The 20,440-nt window shown below is 34.1% G+C and overlaps 7 protein-coding genes across 9 annotated transcripts; 6 read left to right on the top strand and 1 right to left on the bottom strand.

Moving 5' to 3' along the window:
- The first annotated feature begins 397 nt into the window (after positions 1-397).
- On the top strand, positions 398-1,112 carry LOC106380376 (two-component response regulator 24-like). The gene is made up of 2 exons (XM_013820139.3): positions 398-647; positions 803-1,112. Exons 1-2 carry the CDS (start codon positions 426-428, stop codon positions 983-985), a joined length of 405 nt encoding a protein of 134 aa, XP_013675593.1. The 5' UTR covers positions 398-425; the 3' UTR covers positions 986-1,112.
- A 955-nt stretch (positions 1,113-2,067) lies between these two features.
- Positions 2,068-5,301, top strand: LOC106382665 (UMP-CMP kinase 3). Of its 3 annotated transcripts, none has more exons than XM_022705819.2 (10): positions 2,068-2,159; positions 2,649-2,709; positions 2,912-2,963; positions 3,069-3,186; positions 3,269-3,425; positions 3,501-3,581; positions 3,658-3,765; positions 3,853-3,924; positions 4,100-4,152; positions 4,771-5,301. In XM_022705819.2, exons 2-9 carry the CDS (start codon positions 2,680-2,682, stop codon positions 4,109-4,111), a joined length of 630 nt encoding a protein of 209 aa, XP_022561540.1. In that variant the 5' UTR covers positions 2,068-2,159; positions 2,649-2,679; the 3' UTR covers positions 4,112-4,152; positions 4,771-5,301. The 3 variants fall into 3 exon arrangements, with proteins under 3 accessions (XP_022561540.1, XP_048602143.1, XP_013678160.1); XM_048746186.1 differs by having other exon boundaries at positions 3,269-3,422; XM_013822706.3 differs by lacking the exon at positions 4,771-5,301 and adding an exon at positions 4,401-4,660.
- A 1,003-nt stretch (positions 5,302-6,304) lies between these two features.
- LOC111203216 lies at positions 6,305-6,924 on the top strand. The gene has a single exon (XM_022696743.2). The coding sequence runs from the start codon at positions 6,305-6,307 to the stop codon at positions 6,566-6,568; it is 264 nt and encodes an 87-aa protein (XP_022552464.1). The 3' UTR covers positions 6,569-6,924.
- Positions 6,925-8,275: 1,351 nt separating this feature from the next.
- On the top strand, positions 8,276-8,732 carry LOC111203218. Its single transcript, XM_022696744.2, has one exon. It carries the CDS (start codon positions 8,320-8,322, stop codon positions 8,581-8,583), a length of 264 nt encoding a protein of 87 aa, XP_022552465.1. The 5' UTR covers positions 8,276-8,319; the 3' UTR covers positions 8,584-8,732.
- A 2,596-nt stretch (positions 8,733-11,328) lies between these two features.
- Positions 11,329-11,592, top strand: LOC111203223. Its single transcript, XM_022696751.1, has one exon. The coding sequence runs from the start codon at positions 11,329-11,331 to the stop codon at positions 11,590-11,592; it is 264 nt and encodes an 87-aa protein (XP_022552472.1).
- A 142-nt stretch (positions 11,593-11,734) lies between these two features.
- Positions 11,735-15,887, bottom strand: LOC106382664 (DEAD-box ATP-dependent RNA helicase 3, chloroplastic-like). Its single transcript, XM_013822705.3, has 9 exons — positions 15,465-15,887; positions 15,235-15,371; positions 14,106-14,619; positions 13,490-13,714; positions 13,048-13,425; positions 12,836-12,979; positions 12,642-12,737; positions 12,250-12,551; positions 11,735-12,161 (listed from the first exon to the last, which is right to left on the bottom strand). The coding sequence occupies exons 1-9, from the start codon at positions 15,804-15,806 to the stop codon at positions 12,083-12,085; spliced, it is 2,217 nt and encodes a 738-aa protein (XP_013678159.2). The 5' UTR covers positions 15,807-15,887; the 3' UTR covers positions 11,735-12,082.
- A 1,098-nt stretch (positions 15,888-16,985) lies between these two features.
- On the top strand, positions 16,986-20,285 carry LOC106382663 (transmembrane protein 184A). The gene is made up of 7 exons (XM_013822704.3): positions 16,986-17,386; positions 17,468-17,625; positions 17,714-17,787; positions 18,283-18,432; positions 18,496-18,781; positions 19,294-19,527; positions 19,598-20,285. Exons 2-7 carry the CDS (start codon positions 17,470-17,472, stop codon positions 19,964-19,966), a joined length of 1,269 nt encoding a protein of 422 aa, XP_013678158.1. The 5' UTR covers positions 16,986-17,386; positions 17,468-17,469; the 3' UTR covers positions 19,967-20,285.
- Positions 20,286-20,440: the final 155 nt, after the last annotated feature.

Below are 20,440 nucleotides of genomic sequence, written 5' to 3' on the forward strand. Positions count from 1 at the left end.
ATCTCAGAACTTTCAATGAATTTTAGATACTTAATAACTAATGTGATATTTATTGCTAAAATTAGCAGAAAACATCTCTAAAACTATAATCATATATGATTATTTGCTATTCATGTCTCTTGCTCCCATTGTGTTTTGGCTAATTAATATCTCAATACATTTGACATTAATTGATCTAAATCTAAACCCTAAGTATCATGAAAAGTTAAAGATCTTTATCAATCTTGGTGTAATAAAAAATGGAAAATACCACTAGATCTCCTCAGAATCCAAAACAAAATCCAACTGATCCTGTTTTTGGGTGTTTTTGTAAGTTGATGAATCTTATCGTTATCAATGTCTTCTCCTTTTAAATAGAGACTGCAACGAGTTTTTCAGATTCCATCACAAACATATTTGCTTAGAAGTCTATAATATTTTTTGAGATGGCTGGTGAAGTTCCAAATTTGGAAGCGTCGAAGTTAACAGCCTTGGTCGTCGATGACAACTTTGTAAACCAAAGTGTCCATCATAAACTTTTGGACCGTCTCGGGATTAAAAACGACGTCGTATCTAACGGCCAAGAAGCCGTTGACGTTCATTGTTCCGGCAGAAACTATGATCTCATCCTCATGGACATGGATATGCCCATCATGAATGGTATTCAGGTATATTGATATATCTTTTCACTCATCCATAATAAAGAAGCCTTAGGAAACTGTTCTACTTAATGCTGGAATTAGACTCCTTATAAATGCATTGTAGTATTTTTCAATAACTGATGGATTGTTTTGTATAGATTAATTGAATATTTTTGTATTAGGCCACAAGGAGACTAAGAGAGATGGGGATAGAGAGCAAGATAGCAGGAGTAACAACTAGAGCTGAGGAAGAAGAGGTGAAAGAGTTTATGGAAGCTGGACTTAATGACTTTCAAGAGAAACCTCTCACCATTTCTAAACTTGTCTCTATTCTTCATAATCTTGAGCTCTACGTCCAAACCTAGTTAATAATATCTATTTGTTAACCTTCACTTTATAACATACTTATAGTTTTGAATATCCATAGTTTCAAATAGTAATTGCCAAAGCCGATAAAGTTTTCGAGCAAGTCAAGCTTGAATTTACATAATACTTTTTTTGAGGTTTATGATTAAAAGTAGGTTACCGTGCATGATTTATCACAAGATCATCACCTCTATCATTATAAAATTGTTAACCAATTGGGATGCTTTGTAGCGAGACGAATAAACTTTTCATGGAAATAAGCGATGTGTCACGTGAGTAGACTTAACTTGAATCGTTAAATTCGAAGTACCTTGCTTGACTTATGAAAAAAGTGTGACACAAAAGCAAGAACTCTAATTAAATCTATGACAATGATACGCAAGGTCCATATGTTAGGCTCGTTTGGCTCATAGACCTAAGAATTCAGACCCGGTCTAGAGGCCGCATAAGCAAATTTACTAAGTTGTAATCACAGTTCAGCATGAACACTCCATCTACTGCACAACGTTGTCAAAGAAACCTTTAAGCATATTTTTCATTGTGTGGCATGTATGAATACTATTTCAGATTAGTAAAGCTTATTTATTCATTGGAATCGTAAAAAACTAATGCCCATCATTATAACTCTAAAATATGCAAAAGCCAGTTCTCAAAAAAAAAAAAAAAAACTCTAATATATGTATGTTGACGATTAGATATTCTTATGACAAGCTCTCGACTACTACAAGAATTCTTTCTGTCAATTTTTTTTTCTTTGGCAACAACTTTTTTTTTTGTCAAACTAAATACTTTTAGACAAATATTTGTTTCACTATAATTTTATCAAATTTTTTGTTTCACTATAATTTTATCAAATATTTATGTTTTATGATCATTTTAAATTTACTAAAAATGTTTAGGCATGATTTAATAATATAAAATAATTATGTGCTTAATTTAAAAATGTCAAATAACAAAAAAAAGTATTATATTGAAAAAACAAAACTAAAAGTAACAGACACATGGACGTTACTTAAAAAGTAACCAACCGAAGATTAAATAAAAAATTAAAACGGAATGTATATAAATATATAAAAATCTGTATGTGTGCGTATTTATATCGGTTTGCCTCTCCTTCTCCATTTCTCACCTTACAGCGTTTAATCAAAGCTCTCCGTGTTCCCTTTGCTTCAGGTTCGCAGATCTTTCTTCCATTGTCTCTTTCACAGCTTCTTATAATCCTGTCTGAAAATTGCATGCCAATCTCTAAAAACATATGTAAAATGGGTTTGTGTCTTTCACTCATGTCATTGTCCCAAATGCTCGATCTCTTACAATTCAGCCAAAGCTTGCATCTTTATTAGATCCTTGATTCATTCTCCAGATTTAGATCTCCGCTTCAGTCACATGAATTCGAATTCTCCTAGATTGAATCATTTTTTTAGGATTGGAATAGTTTCAAAGTTCTCATTTTTATGTTCTGTCGGATCTGGGTTCTGTGTGTTGATATATATACACGTCAGCATTCGTCTGTGCTTACATCACTTGACATGTGTTGCAGAATTTGGTAAAAGCTGTTTTAAAGTTTCCACCTATATGTTCCCTTTAGATCTGAGCATTTGGTTCCATTTTAATGAAATATTTCTCTTGAAAAATTATTTAAATCCTTCTTATTAATCACAGGTAATATTTGAACGAATTGCTAATTAGTACCATGGGATCCGTTGTTGATGCTGCAAACAAGGTAATGATTCCACACTTCTGATGGAATTATATAAACCATTTTAAGTATGTAGAAGATTGTTGTGTGACTATAATAATGATCTTATTGTTAAAATAATCCTAATTATTGTTAAAATAATCCAATTACATACAGTGATTGTTCTGCTTAGGAGATACATTCTTAAAGCCTATTTTGAAGTTTGTTTCTAATCTATTTTCTCCAGGAGGTAAATGGAACCTCAAGTGCAAAGAAACCAAATGTTATTTTTGTCCTGGGTAAGTTGCATTGTCCTTATGAACCATGAGATTCTCTCTTAGTTCTACTTATTGAAAGTTAATTGTACATCTTCTGAGGTTTATGTTCTGTATTATGTTGAGCAGGTGGTCCAGGCAGTGGGAAAGGTACACAGTGTGCCTATATTGTTGAGCATTTTGGTTACACACATCTCAGTGCTGGAGACCTTCTCAGGGCTGAGATTAAATCAGGTTCTGAAAATGGGTATGGCCTTAATCAGCTTCACATTCATTATCCTTCTTGAGATCCTTTATTTTTGTGTAAGTGTTTTGTCTTTTTCCAACAGAACTATGATCCAGAATATGATCAAAGAAGGGAAGATTGTGCCTTCTGAGGTTACAATCAAGCTTCTCCAGAAAGCAATTCAGGAAAACGGGAATGACAAGTTCCTCATTGATGGTTTCCCTCGCAATGAGGAGAACCGAGCAGCATTTGAAAAAGTTGTAAGTTAACATTCAAAATGTTTATGTTTGGCAATACAAATTGCTTAAATGACATGTCTTTGGTGGTTTCTGTAGACTGAGATTGAACCAAAGTTTGTCTTGTTCTTTGATTGTCCTGAGGAAGAGATGGAGAGACGCTTATTAGGACGTAACCAGGTTAGTAATAAGCGTTTACTCAGTGTAGCCTCTTGTTCCATATATATACATATATTGATTGTTAACTCTGTTGAAGGGGAGAGAGGATGACAATATTGAGACTATAAGGAAGCGTTTCAAGGTGTTTCTTGAATCTAGCTTACCAGTGATTCAGTACTATGAAGCTAAGGGGAAAGTTAGAAAGGTAAAAATCTTTTTTCTTCTATATTGCTTGAAGGTCAAGCAGTTGTAAGTTGTAACAAAGTGTTGTTGTTTCTACTTGGCTCTTCAGATTCATGCCGCAAAGCCCATTGAAGATGTGTTTCAGGAGGTGAAGGCAGTCTTTTCTCCTGAAGCTGAGAAGGTACAAACCAATAGCTGCAACTGTCCTCTAATCACTAGTAGTCAAAAATGAAATAAAAGATTCATTAGAACCATATGTAATGTAGAAGCGTGTACCTAATGTTTTACAAGTTTGAATCAATGGATTCTTGATTGGTAGATTCTTGAGTTAACGAATCTATTAACGTTTTATTTAGGTTGCAGCCTAGGCAGCAGCGTCAGTAAAGAGATATCCAGATTAATTGATCAGGTATGTATGTTTTAACAGTCAATGATAATCATTTTCCAGCTCATGTTCTGATGTATAAAAGTAAAAATTTAACTAGAGAATCTGGAATAAAGGCTGTGGAAGCTGATGCTTTGTTATATCATATCTATAGTATATAGTTCTGTAGAATCTTTAGGACAGAAGGGGTTTATAGTTCTGTAGAAATCTTTAGGACAAAAGGAGTATGTAAGTGATGATTATTAATGTCAGCTTTGTTTAAAATTTTACTGGTTGCTGGGCAGTGGCATCTTTACTAGGAAGTCCATGCTTGGCCGTATTTTTTTCTTCTATATAACCATATGATTACTGTTATTATTGTAATGTAATACACATTCTACCTTTTTTTTGTGCAACTTAATACATATTCTACCTATATTATATAATTTTTGTTTTTGTTTTGGTATTTGGTGGGATTTGTGAGATTGGCTTTCTGTAATAATTTCATTAAAATTTTGAATTCATGGGATTTTATAATAATCCTAGATTAATTTATATTTATCTTAACTTTTTGTTTTCACCAAAATCCTCATATTGTTTAATTAATTATCAAAAAGATGTATCTAATGTGCATATATACTAACTCCTTGATGTGTTCCTCAGGAATGTGTTCTATGTTCCACGGGTATTGAAACTCATCACCACCTCTTCTTTGAATGTGAGTACTCTTCCAGCATCTGGAAGCATTTTGTGCAGGCTATCCTACCTGCTACACCCCTTAATGTGCATTCAGCAGCTGCCATGATCTCTCACTTCCGCCACCCTTCTCAGGCTCCACCTGTCATCAAGCTTATCTTTCAGTCCGTCATCTACCTCATCTGGAAGGAACGCAACGCCCGGGTCTTTACCTCTGCCTCCACTTCTGCTGCTGGTCTTCGTTCCGCCTTAGACCGCCTGATACGAGATCGCTTGCTCTCCTTTCCATCCCCGGACCCCACTCCGTCGCTGCTGCAGTTCTATTTTTCTGGCCCTAGGCCTCCTTGAGGTTGTTCTGTTCTTGAGTTAGGTTGTTTTGTTTCTTCTTTCTGCACAATAAGTTGTCCGCAACAGTTTTAAATCTTGAAAATGGTATAAATTTAACATTTTACCAAAAAAAAATAATATATATATATACTAACTCGACTCAGTCTGTTATTATTGGCTCAACTTATCTATAATTCTCAACTTGAATTCATATCACCTACCTCGTGAGCTAGTTGGTATAACTCCAGAGACCACACCGTTCTCTTTTGGCTGCTGGTGTGCATTAGAATGGTAGAGCCTTCTTTTCATGCACGCCAAGAACGGTGCACACAAGTCTCTGAGTCATTAGGAAGTTCATCGTGGATAACCTGTTACAGAAAATCTAACACCCCAACCGCCCCGCCATTGGATCTCACGTCTCGTAAGCATGATTAACAAATACAAAATTTAATAAAAGAAGTGAATTTAAAAGTATATTACAATATTTAAGTTTTTGTCAGCATAATATATTAAATTAAATAACAATAAATTTTGGTTGGATTAAACTTTTTAAAAAATCCATGAGACAACACTAATGGTCTTTTGTTCATTAAAAATGACAAAAACAATTTTAGTAAACGTTTTTAACGTTGATAAAATATGATATTAAAAACTACGAGAAACATTACAAAGAAAATATTACAATTAGAATTTTTATTTGCTTTATAGGGATTCACGTTTGAGAATATCATTTTGGGTCGTCTTATAAAATCCACGCTTGACGGTAATTCGTAGACCATACTAAAAATCTTATGTAGTCTTTTCTCTTTTAATCTACATATACTGTCTTCGGTGAGATTCAAAATTCATACTCGTGATGTAGAAGTAAACTATGCCTCGCATGTTTTCATAATTTTCAGTCACTAAATGACATAACAAAAAAAAATGAATAACAAGAATGCAGTTCAAACAATAGTTAGCCAATCCTATTTATGTCAAACCAAGCAGAAATCTAACCAACCTAACAAATCAAACAACAAAAACACAAAAAAATACAACAATGTACTATATATAGAGGCAAAACCTCAATATATAAATACCTTCCTCTCTATCACCAATGTACACATCTCATAGTCATACAACAAACACAAATCTTAGAGTTTTGTTTTGAACCAAAGAAACTTGTAAGAGAAAAATGGCGGGAAAAGTGTATATGGTCATGGCTTTGATAATGATGGGATTTGTTATACAAGCATGCAATGGAATGAATGTTAATGTTGATGATGGTGATGATATCAAGCCAACAGAAGATTCAAGATTCTTTTGCTTCAGAGTCTGTTCCATTAGATGCGGCAAACAGAACAAGCCTTGTTACCAAGAATGTTTGCCAAAATGTGGTCTCCCACGACGACTTGCTAAACCAACAACATCTCCATCATCACCTTCCTCCACCGTTTGATGGATCAAGCTAACTGCTGAAGATTTCGTCTATCAAGAAGGAAAATTTGAGAATTATGATAAACTTTGATTATATCTCTGGTATTTGTGTGACAAGTGTATTCAAACTTGTTTTCTATTATAAGGACATAGACCACCTTCTATTAAAACACATGTGATCCCGATTCACATATAACAATAGAAACGTACAACAAAAAACAAAACAAGAGAGTAGTGTATTTAGACTCGACTAACCACGTAAATCATACAAAACAAAAACATGGAATCTGATCAGTATAGCCTAAATATAAAAACATCTATCAGTTTTCCCGTGTTTCTGAAGCAATCTCCCTTGCTCACTTTCTGCCTCTATTTTTTTTTTGCACTATGCTTATTGTTAAACCTTGTCTGAAGCACACATCTTCCGTGATTGCAACAAGCACGAAAGGGTTCGCATTAATAACACCAAAAAGGACAAGGATGTCTCTCTCTCAAGAGCAGAAACCATTAAATAAGAACATATTAGAACCCTCTCTTGTCAGGACAATCTGCTGTCATGTGTCCTGAACTCCCACAATTGAAGCAAGCACCTCCAAAATTCATGTTTTACGTACATACATCAATCAATCACTTCAATAGGGAAAGTGCACAGATTTTAACATAGATTTATTTGAAGCTCAAAGAAAAACTCAACTCTCTCGGGAAGGAGCTCTGCTGCTTGATGGTCTTCTGTCATTACCACCGCGAATCAACCAATCATTAGAACAACTTCTGGAACCACCTCCATGGGACCAGCTGCTTCCTCCTCCACCACTGCTTCTACCTCTTCTGTTATCATCACCTCCCCAACTATCACGTCCTCATAATGAGTCTCCTCTACCTCCAAATCTTGACCCTCTAGTTATTGTTATAATACACATTTTGCCTAGTATATAATTTTTGTTTTCTGTTTGTACTTGATGGAAATTTGTGAGATTGGCTTTCTCTTATTTATTTCATAAACTTGAAATCATGGGATCTTAAAATATACTATATTAGTTTGTCCTTATGTTAACTTTGGTTTTTCACAGCTAGTACGTGTAACTCATCAAATCATTAAAATTTCTGTTTAAGTAATTTACCATGAAATTGCTTGGAATTTTTCGATTGATTATGTATTCAAAAAATTTCTAAATACTACTGGATTCTAATTTGATATAGAAAATTCTAATTGAATAAAACCAATTCATAATTAAAAATATTGTAAGCATGATTAACAAATATAAAATTTTATAACACTGAATTTTAGAATCTTGGAGAGTCTCATCTTGCCAATGAGATGATGAACGGGAAAGAGTGGCTTAGTCAATACATCAACCAATGGATGTTCAGTATTGATATGTAAAAGTTTGGTTCCGCTATTACTACTCACTGTAGAAATGTAGAATCATTGATTAAATAAACGTAGATTTTTGTTAAATTTAAATTTTATTAAAATCCATGAGACCACAATGTAAACTATACCTCACATATTTTCATATTTTCCAGCCACTAAAGTACATAACAAGAATGCAGTTCAAACAATACTTAGCCAATCCTATTTATATCAAGCCATACATAAATCTAACCAAACTAAACATATCAAACAACAAAAACAAAAAAACATGTACTATATATAGAGGCAAAACCTCATTATATTAAAGCCTTCCTCTCTATCCCCAATCTACACATCTCATACAACAAACAGAAGTCCTAGAGTTTTGTTTTGAACAGAAAAAAACTTGTAAGAGAAAAATGGCGGGAAAGGTGTATATGGTCATGGCATTGATAATGATGGGATTTGTTTTACAAGCATGCAATGGAATGAATGTTGATGTTGATGATGGTGATGATATCAAGCCAACAGAAGATTCAAGATTCTTTTGCTTCAGAGTCTGTTCCATTAGATGTGGCAAACAAAACAAGCCTTGTTACCAAGAATGTTTGCCAAAATGTGGTCTCCCACGACGACTTGCTAAACCAACAACATCTCCATCATCACCGTCCTCCACCGTTTGATTTTTTTTCTTCTATTTGTGATTTGTGTCTTTTAAGTTCTAACTATATATCAATTGAGCCAACTGCTAAGTTTTCTTTTATATGTGTTTATCAACATCATACATTTGTAATTGTGGATATAAATACAGGAAGAATGGTTCAGTTGATTAATTTCCAACATATTAGTAAGAATCATGAACATAATATTATTTAAGGGAGGAGATTAACCTCTATTGGAGGTAGTAACACTATGCTACATGGAATTGGAAGCGGTACGTGGAAGCAGAATCGTATGGAAACGCAGAAGCGAGTTTTTTAAAACAAATTAGGAAGTGGGTAGGTGTTGGAAGCGCATATCCAAATATATATATATATATATATATATATATATAACTGATTTTATAAAATTTATAACTAAAAGTATATTATAAAGTATAAGAATTTTTTTAATATATATTATGTATACAATGTCATAATTTTAAAATAATAATAAGAAACATTATCAAATGGTTTGAAAATCAGTCGTAAATTTTCCATAAATTTGATGTAATAATAACAAATGATTGTGGAATTATATATGTAATTATCACATTAACCAAAAATCCATTTTAAATACAAAATTTTTTTGAATCAAAGTTCTCACAAGTTCTGTTAAATATAATCTGTCAAATCTTCAAAGCCTAATTATTTATAAAGCATATATGGACATTATAAGAGATTAATAATTAATATACATACGGCTGTATTTTTATATGAATATGAAATCATTATATCGATTTCTATAAAATGTTTTATATTAATTTGTTTTTATGAAAATATAAAAAGAATTGATCAAACATATATTACAAATTCTATAGTTTGAAAATTATCAACCATTAGTTATTATTTTTAATATCATTTAGGTTATTTGGCAAGTGATAATAATTAGTTTTAGACTTACTTTTTATTTTAGATCTAATGAAAATAATTAAAAATTATAAAGTTTTGTTCATCATATTATATATTTTATAAATATAAAAATAATTGATCAAACATTATTATTCTTTATATAATTTCAACAAATAGTTACCATATATCATTATTTGTAATATAATTTAGATTATTTGGCAATTGATATTAATTTGTTCTAGATTTATTTTTTATTTTTAAATATAAACTAAAATAAATAAAATTAAACATTATTGACCAAGAAAATTATTAAAAAATTTCTTAAAACTTCACAAATAATTGACATGTAAGGAAAAGTCAATTAAGTGACTTCTCGTTTAATATATAAGATAAAATAACTTTGTAAGCCATGATAGATAATTTTATTCTTTTTTTTTATAAATGACTTCTAAGACATATATGTACATTATAAGACATTAATAATTATTATTGTTCTCTATATACAAATGTAATGTTTTTATATGATCATTAAATCAATATATCAGTTTCTCTAAATTATGTTCTACTAATTATTTTATGTATTATATAAATATAGAAAAAATTAATCAAACGTTATTACACTTTCTATAATTTTTACAATTAGTTACCATACACTATTATTTGGAATATCATTTAGACTATTTGGTAAGTGATATTAATTAGTTTTATACTTACTTTTTATTTTATATTTAATTAAATTCACCACGGTTAGTCGCTACTAATTTTACCGTGTTTTCAAACATGGGTCAAAACACACGTGATCACGATTCACATATAACTATTGTAACATACATAACACTGATCAAAATTAACTGAATGCACATATCATCTAATAAATTTAATATAGAAACATTCAAACAGACTTTCATCAATGTGAGACGATTTTAAGAGAAAAGTTATATTATTTTAATATTAATAATTAAAATTAAAATTAAAACTAATACGAAATGAGCTATATAATAAAAATAATATTTTATTTTTATTCTTATATGATTATATCTATAATTTTAATCAAATTATAAAATATTTATTATAGGCTGGAATTGTGCGATTGGCTTTCTCTTATTTCATAAACTTGAAATCATGGGATTTTTTATATACTATATTAATTTCTCTTTATGTTAACTTTTTCACAGCTAGTTTGTATAAATCATAAAAAATATTATTTTAGTAATTTACTGTGAAATTTATTGAAATTTTTCAAATGATTATGTATTCAAAAATGTTCTAAATAGTACTGGATTCTAATTAGATATGGAAAATGTTGATTGAATAAAACCAAATAATAATCTCGTAAGTATGATTAACAAATATAGAATATAATAACACTGAATTTTAGAGTTTTGGAGAGTCCCATCTTGCTAATGAGATGATGAAATTGTGATGGAAAGATCGGCTTAGTCAATTCAACCAATTGATGTTCAGTATTGATATGTAAAAGTTTGGTTCCGCTGTTGCTCATTGTAGAGTCATTAATTAAATATCTGTACATTTTTGTTTGATTTGAATTTTATTAAAATCTGAGACAACAATGATTTCTTGTTCATTAAAAGAATCAATACTAGAAAATTGTACATCGCATGTTTTCATATTTTTCCAAGTCACCAAATGACATAACAAGAAATGAAATAACAAGAATGAAGTTCAAACAACAGTTAGCAAATCCTATTCATGTCAAGCCAGACAAAAATCACAAACAGAAACAACAAATATACTATCTATAGAGGCAAAAACTCATTATATAAACGCCTTCCTCTCTATCACCAATCTACACATCTCATACAACAAACAGAAGTCCTAGAGTTTTGTTTTGAACAGAAAAAAACTTGTAAGAGGAAAATGGCGGGAAAGGTGTATATGGTAATGGCATTGATAATAATGGGATTTGTTTTACAAGCATGCAATGGAATGAATGTTGATGTTGATGATGGTGATGATATCAAGCCAACAGAAGATTCAAGATTCTTTTGCTTCAGAGTCTGTTCCATTAGATGTGGCAAACAAAACAAACCTTGTTACCAAGAATGTTTGCCAAAATGTGGTCTTCCACGACGACTTGCTAAACCAACAACATCTCCATCATCACCGTCCTCCACCGTTTGATCTTTTTTCTTCTATCTGTGATTTTTGCCTCTAATATTGATCGAGCTAAATGGTAAAGATATCTTCTATATGTGTTTATCAAAAGACAAAAATTGAGAATTATGATAAACTATGATTATGTATCTGATACTTGTGTGACAAGTCAATTCAAACTTGATTTTCTATTATAAGGACATAGAAATACAAATGTGATCACAAATACAAAATTAGAAACATGGAACCTATTATTAAAACATCCATCAGCTTTGCCATGTTTCTGAAGCAATCTCTGAAAATGCCAAGTGAGGAAAACCTTCCCCCTTGCTTACTTTATGCACTATGCTTGTAGTTAGACCTTGTGTGAAGTATACACCCTCAGTGATTGCACTCTCTACCGTCTGAAACAAACGGTTGAAGCAAGAACTAAAGGACTCGTCTTAAGAACACCAAAAAGGACAAGGACCCCTTCCTCTCTCTCTCTCAAGAGCAGACACCATTAACTAAGAACACTTTAAAACCCTCTCTTGTCAGGACAATCAGCTGCCCTGTGTCCTGAACTTCCACAATTAAAGCAAGCACCTCCAAAACTCCTAATTCACATACATCAATCAATCAGTTGATGCGGGCAAGTGTGAAGATTTTAACTTAGATTTGTTTGAAGCTTTAAAGAAAACTAACCTTTCCCGGGAAGGAGCTCTCCTGCTTGATGATCTTCTGTCACTACCACCACCAATCAACCAATCATCAGAACTTCCTCTAGAACTACCACCACCACGGGACCAGCTGCTTCCTCCACCACCACTGCTTCTACTTCTTCTGTCACTATCACCTCCCCAACTATCACGCCCTCGTGAAGAGCCTCCTCTACCTCCAAATCTTGACCCTCTAGAACCTCCTCCTCCTCCTCTAGGCATCCTGTCTCTGCTAGAGAACCGTCCATAGTTATCACTAGACGGTCCATCGTCTTGCAGCGGAGGCAACTACAATAAAAACCCAAAAGATGTCAAGTGTTGTTAGTCAAAAAGGGTCTTATTGTGAATATGTTATGTTTGTATCAAAAGAGTGAATACCTTTGTTATCATGGAGACACTGTTTCCTTCTGGCATCTCTTTCTCCAGTAGATCTTTCGCTATGTCCTCTGGTAGATCAAAAACAGCTCCTTGCACCTGATAATATATTAGCAGAATCAGAGATCTCTATAAGACTACAATTTTGAAAAAAAAAAAAAAACTGCTGATGTAATGATCATTTCAATGTTACTAACCCTCTCATCTGCAATCAAGAAGATTTTTCCAACTTCATCCGCAGCTGGACCGTAAACATCTGAGAGAAAACCAGTGACAGACCTCTCTGACAAGAAGCCTCTGGAGTTTGTTGAATCTCTTATCAATTGCAAAGTCACCCATCCCTGCAGTGGATGTTGAATGTTTATAGGACTCTCAAGAACTACCCAAAAAGTATGAATGAGGATCAAACCTGTTCATGACTGAGGAGAGATCTAGATGAAGGTGGCTGAGAGAAACCGCTGAGGTGAGCCAGAGCTGCAGCTAAAGCATCAGTTCCTTTCTCCTCATGTAGTTTCTGAGCAGTTGCTGAGAAGAACTTTATAGACTCAGGACGAACACCATTTAGAGTGGCCACCACTTGGTCTGCTGAAGCTTCCAAGACGTCTCCAACACTTGGTGGGCTAATAAACTCAAATCTGCAGCCTACATCACGCTCAAGAGACCTCACCGTTCTCTTTTGGCTACTAGAGTGCATGAGAATTGCAGAGCCTTCTTTTCCTGCACGCCCGGTACGTCCAGAACGGTGCACAAAGGTCTCTGGGTCATTAGGAAGTTCATAGTGGATAACCTGTAGAAGAGAAACGTCAGAACAAAGAAGACTTGCTATGGATAGCTTCATATTGAAAACTTACTAGATCTACATTGGGGATGTCAAGTCCACGAGATGCAACATCAGTAGCAACTAGAACCGTGAACTTCCCTTGGCGAAAACCGTTGAGTGTTCTCTCTCTTTGATGCTGAGAGATATCTCCGTGAAGTGCCTCGGAAGCTATACTGTTTGATAACGCTAGAGAGACCTCATCTGCATCTCTCTTTGTTTGGGTGAACACAATCGTCTTGCCACCCTTTGCATACACCTTCAAGTTTTTGAAAAATAGAACAAATCAGTATAGAACTAAAGACACTAGGCATGGGATTTTAAACCGAACCAAACCAAAAACCAGAACCAAACTAACCAAATTTTGTACCGAACTAACCAAATCTGAACCGAACTAACCAAATTTGAACCGAACTTATCCGAAATTTTAACAAATTTGAACTAAAATCTAACCAAAATCAAAAACTAGGATTTTCAAAAACCGAACAAACCAAATACCAAACCAAACTTTATTTTGGGTTAATTCGGTAAGATTTATGTCAAACCGAATTAACCGAACTACCCGAACTAACCGAACCCGAAAGCCTAAAAGACACCAACCAATCATCAACCATGTTTAAGGAAATAGCAAACTATAAGCTGAGTCATACTGTTATAAGGTCGCTAAGAATAGTGCGCTTTGATGTCGACGTAGCCGAGATTGCATAAAGTTTGATCCCCTCAGCGAGCTTCTCATCCTGGTCTCCAACCAGATCAATATTCAATGGACTGTCAAGATACTTCCTAGCCAACTTCTTCACCCAAGCAGGCATAGTAGCTGAGAACAGCATGCTCTGTCTCTTCTGCGGTAGATTCTCGAGAATCGACTCCACAGCCTCCTCAAACCCAACGGCAAGCATCTGGTCAGCTTCATCAAGCACCAAGTACTCAACTTCGCCTAGCTTGAGGCTTCTTCCTTCTATCAAGTCAATGATTCTTCCGGGAGTTCCAACAACAACATCAACACCACGGGTCAGTGCACTCTGCTGGATGGTGTAGGAGACACCACCGTATACACAAACGGTGCTTAGGTAAGGCGCAGACTCCTTGATCTCCTTCTCTACTTGCTTAGCTAGTTCTCGTGTAGGTGCAAGGACAAGGAACTTGGGAAGACGACCAGACTTCCTACTCATAAAAGAGAAAACCAAACATTTAGAAAACCATCAATGTCAACCAATGTTCTAAAAATCGGTCTAGGCAGCAGCACAAGCTAGCAAAGCCATTTTCTTAAAATCCAATTTATGTGATTCAAATCAGTTTAATTTGTTTAAAATCAATTAAAATTGATTTAATGAAGCAATAATATTAGTGTAAATCCATAAATTTGTCTAATATTTTTTTTAATCTAATTTTTATAATTCGTCAAAATAATTTTACAATTATACACAAAAAAACTAAAATATCTAATATAAATGTAAACTATATAAAAAATAATTGGTTAAACGATTTAAACGTTTTAAATCGGTTAAAATTGGTCTAAGTTGGTCTAAATTTGTTTAATCAAACAATAATGTTAATGCAGATCATAAATTTGTCTGTTTTTTTTGTATATCTAATTTTTATAACTCATCACAATAACTTTATAATTAGACACAAAAAAAAACTAAAATATCTAATATAATTGTAAAGTATATAAAAATTTATATCAATATTATCGTCTAGTCACTAATCCTCTATAGAGCTACTAGTTACAGCTTAACTATTTCTTGAACATTTGTGTAAGGTAATAACAAAAAAGACCTGAAAGCAGAGTAGTCTCCAGCTTGTTCAGTGAGGCGTTTGATGATAGGGATACCAAAAGCCAAAGTCTTCCCAGTTCCTGTCTTAGCACGAGCTATGATGTCTCGTCCTTGCAGCGCAGGAACCAGCACAGCCCTCTTCAGACACAACACAAAAAAAACAGTATGCCAATACAGATAAAGGACAAGACTTTAAGAGTTTTCAGAGTGAAAAGGATGAGACTTTAAAACCTGAATCGGGAAGAGGTGAGTGATGCCACGCTTCTCGAGAGACTCGCCGAGACGCTGAGGCAAACCGAGTTTCGAGATAGCGAGCTCTTCACCATCGTCTTCTTCTGAGCCGTTGTCGGAAAGGCCGAGGCTTTTGAAGGCTTCTTCGCTGAGAACGGAGTTGGGAGTTGCGACGGCGGAAGAGGAGTGGATGAGACGAGTTCTTCGGAGAGAGATGGGAGAGGAGAAGAAAGGGTTGTCTAGAGAGAGAGGTGAGAAACAGGACCTCTTTTGGGAAGTGGGTTTTGAGGTTTCGAGGTGGGGGACTTGGTAGAGAGATGGAACTCCCACCGTCGACGCCATTTTTGGATGCTCGCCGGAGAAGGAGGAGGATAAGGTGAGAGTTTTTGAAAGGTTTTCGTAACCTTCCACACCTTTGCTTCTCTTATGTTTTTGTTTCTCGCCAAGTGGCATAGATATGATGGGCCTTTTATGGGCCGGGGTATGTATATTCAGGTCCATTCTGAGCTTGTATATTTTCTTGAGAAAAAATAGTTTTTTTACCCGAATTACCTATCAAAACCCGAACCGAAAAAGCTGAAAACCAAACCTGAAACCGAATCTATACCGCTATACAAAAATATCTGAATGAGACTTGTGAGCTTAGTATTTTAGGGTTTAGAAAATCTGAAAATATATAAAATTAGTTAAATATGTTAATATTTTTATATATGCTAAGATAATTTAGATATTTTATGACATTCTAAAGAATTTTGTAATTTGTTTTATTTTTATTTTTATTTTAAATAATATTAGTTAGTTTAGATCATTTAACAATTTTTAATTAGATTTGTGAATGATTAGATTTGGACGATTTTATACATTGGTTACAATCTGACCCGAACCGAATCCAGAAGAAATCGAAGCGAACCCGACCTAATAATATTTAATATTTAGTAAAACATGAATGAAACTTATAAGCATAACATCAAAATCTCAACGTCCAAATCAACTAAACTGAAACCAACTAAGCTCCATAATGTCCATGCCTAGTTACACAAGTTGTGTTATTTAATGTACAAACTATATAATAAAGAAAAAAATCTCTCAAATATATGTTGTTTATTAATATAAATATAGATGAATGTTATTTTCTTATATATATATATATATATATATATGATGTTTTGTATATTTATAGTAGAAATGTTTTTTGTTTAAAAAATAACATTTTTAAAAATTGGTTTTTATAATTTCTCTACTTTAAAGACAAATATACATGTGAGCTATATATATTTCCTCAGTCCCACACTTTCACCACACCTTTGACAAGTTTAATACAATTTTTCTCTTGCTGATGTAAAGAGTACAGCTAAATAAAATGAAACTTGCCGACAAATGATATTGTAATTTTATAAAATGTAATTTAGAATAATGAACCGTCTATTAAAATCACTGGATTTGGTAGACGTCGTGATTCTTAAGTAGAAAATTAAATCATTCCCAAAATAAAATAAAAAAAACGTTAGAAAGCGAAATAATTAATCAAGGTTTGATGTATACACAGCCTGGATTAGATGGACGTTGATTGGATTCCAACTCGTTGATCTAAAACATCTTAAATTTTTTTTATCTCTTTTCGAAACTTGCTCTGCTCTGGAAAGCCCATCTCCTCCTAAAAGCTTGCTCCTTTCTCAAGAAAGGAAGGAAAGGCTTATCAAAACCCTCATCTCCAAATCCACAATCTTCCTCAAATTTAGGTTTTTTTTTTTTTCTGTTACTACGGTTACATTGCTCTCTTCCCCATCTTCAATTCACACGAATCATCGAACCCACCACGTAAAGTTACCAACTTTGGTAATCACGATCACGGATCTTCGATTCATCAAACCCACAACGTAAAGTCACCAACTTTGCTTTTCCCCCCCTTAGATCCGTCTCAGGTTTGCACCCAAAACCTCTCCTTTTGCTTGATTACATAGTTTGTTGATAGCGAGATTCGCGTTTTGTTGTCCTGTTTGCAGAAATGGCGGATTCGATTCCGTTTTATCTCAACATTGTGGCGTTTCTGTGCACTGTTGGAGCCATTGCTCTTGCAATATTCCACATCTATAGGCATCTCTTGAACTACACGGAGCCGACTTATCAGAGATATATTGTACGCATTGTCTTCATGGTCCCGGTTAGTACTCTCAGCATCTCTAACCTGTTGACATTGCTTAGTTCTTAACATGTTCTTGATTGGTTTGCTTCTCCTCACTGTGCTACAGGTGTATGCCTTTATGTCATTCTTGTCTCTTGTCCTCCCTAGAAGCTCCATCTACTTTGATTCCATACGAGAAGTGTGAGTCTTCCTAACACTCTGATTGTGCTTGAGAATTGAGCTTAGAAGTGTTAACTGTGTTTTACTCTTTAGTTTGGAGTCTCTTTGATTAATAAATCACAAAGATCTTATTTAGTCTAAGAATGCCTAAGATCAATGTCTTCTTAAATTCGTTGAGATCACCAATGATCTACCGAAAACAAGGAACAAAGAAAAGTCTCTTAACTTTTATTAATCAAATCATAAAACTCATCAACTACATAAAACCATAGCCTCAAAAACTATATATAATAAAACATAAAAACCCTAAAACAATAAAGATAATTATCTAAATAACTAATAAAACAAATAATAAGATATTTGGAAATATTCCAAATACTTATCTACATCAAGAATTGAGCTTAGAAGTGTTAACTGTGTTTTACTCTTAGTTTGGAGTCTCTTACTAGTTCATTTTTAATGTCAATGGCCTTGTGACATTAATGTTTCTAATGAATTTTTATTGGTGTGTTTCAGTTATGAAGCTTGGGTGATTTACAACTTCCTATCCCTGTGTTTGGCTTGGGTTGGAGGTCCAGGAGCAGTAGTGCTCAGCTTAAGCGGTCGCTCTCTACAACCATCATGGTGCCTCATGACTTGTTGCTTTCCTCCATTAACACTCGACGGGTAAGTTTACATTTATCTAATAGTATCTAGAGATGTATAACTGACACATGTGCCATGTTACAGGCGTTTTATTCGAAGATGCAAGCAAGGTTGTCTGCAATTCGTAATCCTGAAGCCTATCCTAGTGGCTGTCACACTTGTGCTTTACGCAAAAGGGAAGTACAAGGACGGGAACTTTAACCCTGACCAAGCGTATCTCTATCTTACCATCATCTACACCATATCCTACACAGTGGCTTTGTACGCGCTTGTGCTGTTTTACATGGCGTGCAGAGATCTGCTTCAGCCGTTTAATCCGGTCCCAAAGTTTGTGATCATTAAGTCGGTGGTCTTTCTAACTTACTGGCAGGTACATTTTGGCTTCAACTCTTGGCTTTTTGCTAATTGCTATCTTCCACATATAATGTTTTTTAGGCATGCGGGTTTGGTTAGTTTGGGTTATTCGGTTCGGTTAGTTCGGTTCAACATAAATCTTACCAAATTAATCCGAAATAAAGTTCTGTTTTTTATTCGGTTAGTTCGGTTTATGAAAATCCTACCAAAGGTTTTGATTTCACTTAGATTTTGGTTTAATTTTGTTAAAATTTTGGATAAATTTGGTTAATTTCGATTAAATTTGGTTAATTTGGTTATTTCAGTTAGTTCGGTTCAGATTTTGGTACGGTATAGGTATAATTTTTTTAAAGAAAAAAAATCAAAGTAACTATTGCGAACCAAAAACCAATTTTTTTCAAAAAATCTACCAAATCGAACTGAACTTCTAACCGAACCAACCAAAATTCAGCGGGTTCGGTTTGGTTCAAAATCTCAGGCCTAATTTTTTTTTGCTAATTTTGTTCCCTGACCCTCTTCTTTGTACAGGGTGTTCTAGTCTTTCTTGCTGCAAAATCTGGATTCATAAAGACTGCAGAGGAAGCAGCTCATTTTCAAAACTTCATAATATGTGTGGAGATGCTCATTGCTGCAGCATGCCATTTCTATGCTTTCCCATACAAGGAGTATGCGGGTGCCAACGTTGGTGGCTCTCGCAGCTTCTCAGGGAGCCTAACACATGCTGTAAAACTAAATGACTTTTACCATGACACTGTTCACCAGGTAACTAACTAACTCATGTTGTTTTGTGATTTAAATAATTTGCTTTCCTGATGATTGGTTATTATTACAGTTTGCTCCTACTTATCATGACTACGTACTCTATAATCACAACGAGGGTGGTGAAGAGGGGACAAAGAAGTACCGGTCGAGAACCTTTGTGCCAACTGGCCAAGAGATGGATGCAATGAGAAAGAACAAACCAGTGTTTGCAAACAAGATAGATGGTGTTTCGGTTTCAAGTAGTCTATCTTCAAATGCAAGCTCGCCGAAAAGCTCCAGCGTGACATCTGATCCTGTGCGCTCTGAAGCTGTGAAGTCTTCTTTGCTCGTTGACGCCTCGGATTCTCTTGATACAATGTATGATATGACGCTCATTGACATTGATATATCTAGTTTCCCAAGCAATGTCCCCTCAGCTAATGAAAGTGGGCCTAGATAGGAGCAGAAGAAGAAAAGATGTAGAAAGCACCGTTTAAAGGTACAAAAAACGTGCTCCTATGAGTTGGATTCGGATGAATCTTCTCAGGTGTGTTCTTAGTTGGAAGATGTTAGTAGAAGACTTGAGGATAAATGAAAAGAGCTTCTAAACCAGTTTGCATTTACTATTTGTAGCTTTATATGATGAGTCTTCTACTTGCATTCTCTCTTGCAGCATGTTTCATGTTTCTTGTGAATTGCTTAAGCAGCCAGAAACGTTATTCATATACGTGTAACTAGTTGAGTTGCAGAATCTTTGGAAGTTTACATTTTGTGTGTTCCATGGCGTTTGAGAGCATTGTAAGGCCTTGAAACTGTTTCAATGGCTAAGGTTAACCAACCACTTATCATAATTTGAATTAATAAAAAGTTCAAACAAATTCTTTTGATAAATTTTCTTTTAGCACTAATATTTTAAAAATCATAGATCTATTGG

The sequence above is a fragment of the Brassica napus genome, chromosome A2, assembly GCF_020379485.1.
Source record: "Brassica napus cultivar Da-Ae chromosome A2, Da-Ae, whole genome shotgun sequence".
In the NCBI taxonomy this organism is placed as follows: Eukaryota; Viridiplantae; Streptophyta; class Magnoliopsida; order Brassicales; family Brassicaceae; genus Brassica; species Brassica napus.

Bases quoted from the DNA above. Each gene is read 5' to 3' on its own strand.
- LOC111203218 (XM_022696744.2), top strand. From the start codon at position 8,320: ATGGCGGGAAAGGTGTATATGGTCATGGCATTGATAATGATGGGATTT.
- LOC106382664 (XM_013822705.3), bottom strand. From the start codon at position 15,806: ATGGCGTCGACGGTGGGAGTTCCATCTCTCTACCAAGTCCCCCACCTC. The intron at 12,552-12,641 runs GTATTCACTCTT...TTTTTATTGTAG, and splicing joins GTGTCTCCATGATAACAAAG to TTGCCTCCGCTGCAAGACGA. The intron at 12,162-12,249 runs GTTAGTTTTCTT...TATGTGAATTAG, and splicing joins AGAGCTCCTTCCCGGGAAAG to GAGTTTTGGAGGTGCTTGCT.
- LOC106382665 (XM_022705819.2), top strand. From the start codon at position 2,680: ATGGGATCCGTTGTTGATGCTGCAAACAAG. The intron at 3,187-3,268 runs GTATGGCCTTAA...TTTTTCCAACAG, and splicing joins AAATCAGGTTCTGAAAATGG to AACTATGATCCAGAATATGA. The intron at 3,766-3,852 runs GTAAAAATCTTT...TTGGCTCTTCAG, and splicing joins CTAAGGGGAAAGTTAGAAAG to ATTCATGCCGCAAAGCCCAT.
- LOC111203216 (XM_022696743.2), top strand. From the start codon at position 6,305: ATGGCGGGAAAAGTGTATATGGTCATGGCTTTGATAATGATGGGATTT.
- LOC111203223 (XM_022696751.1), top strand. From the start codon at position 11,329: ATGGCGGGAAAGGTGTATATGGTAATGGCATTGATAATAATGGGATTT.
- LOC106382663 (XM_013822704.3), top strand. From the start codon at position 17,470: ATGGCGGATTCGATTCCGTTTTATCTCAACATTGTGGCGTTTCTGTGC. The intron at 18,433-18,495 runs GTAAGTTTACAT...GCCATGTTACAG, and splicing joins CCTCCATTAACACTCGACGG to GCGTTTTATTCGAAGATGCA. The intron at 19,528-19,597 runs GTAACTAACTAA...TTATTATTACAG, and splicing joins ACCATGACACTGTTCACCAG to TTTGCTCCTACTTATCATGA.
- LOC106380376 (XM_013820139.3), top strand. From the start codon at position 426: ATGGCTGGTGAAGTTCCAAATTTGGAAGCGTCGAAGTTAACAGCCTTG. The intron at 648-802 runs GTATATTGATAT...TTTTTGTATTAG, and splicing joins CCATCATGAATGGTATTCAG to GCCACAAGGAGACTAAGAGA.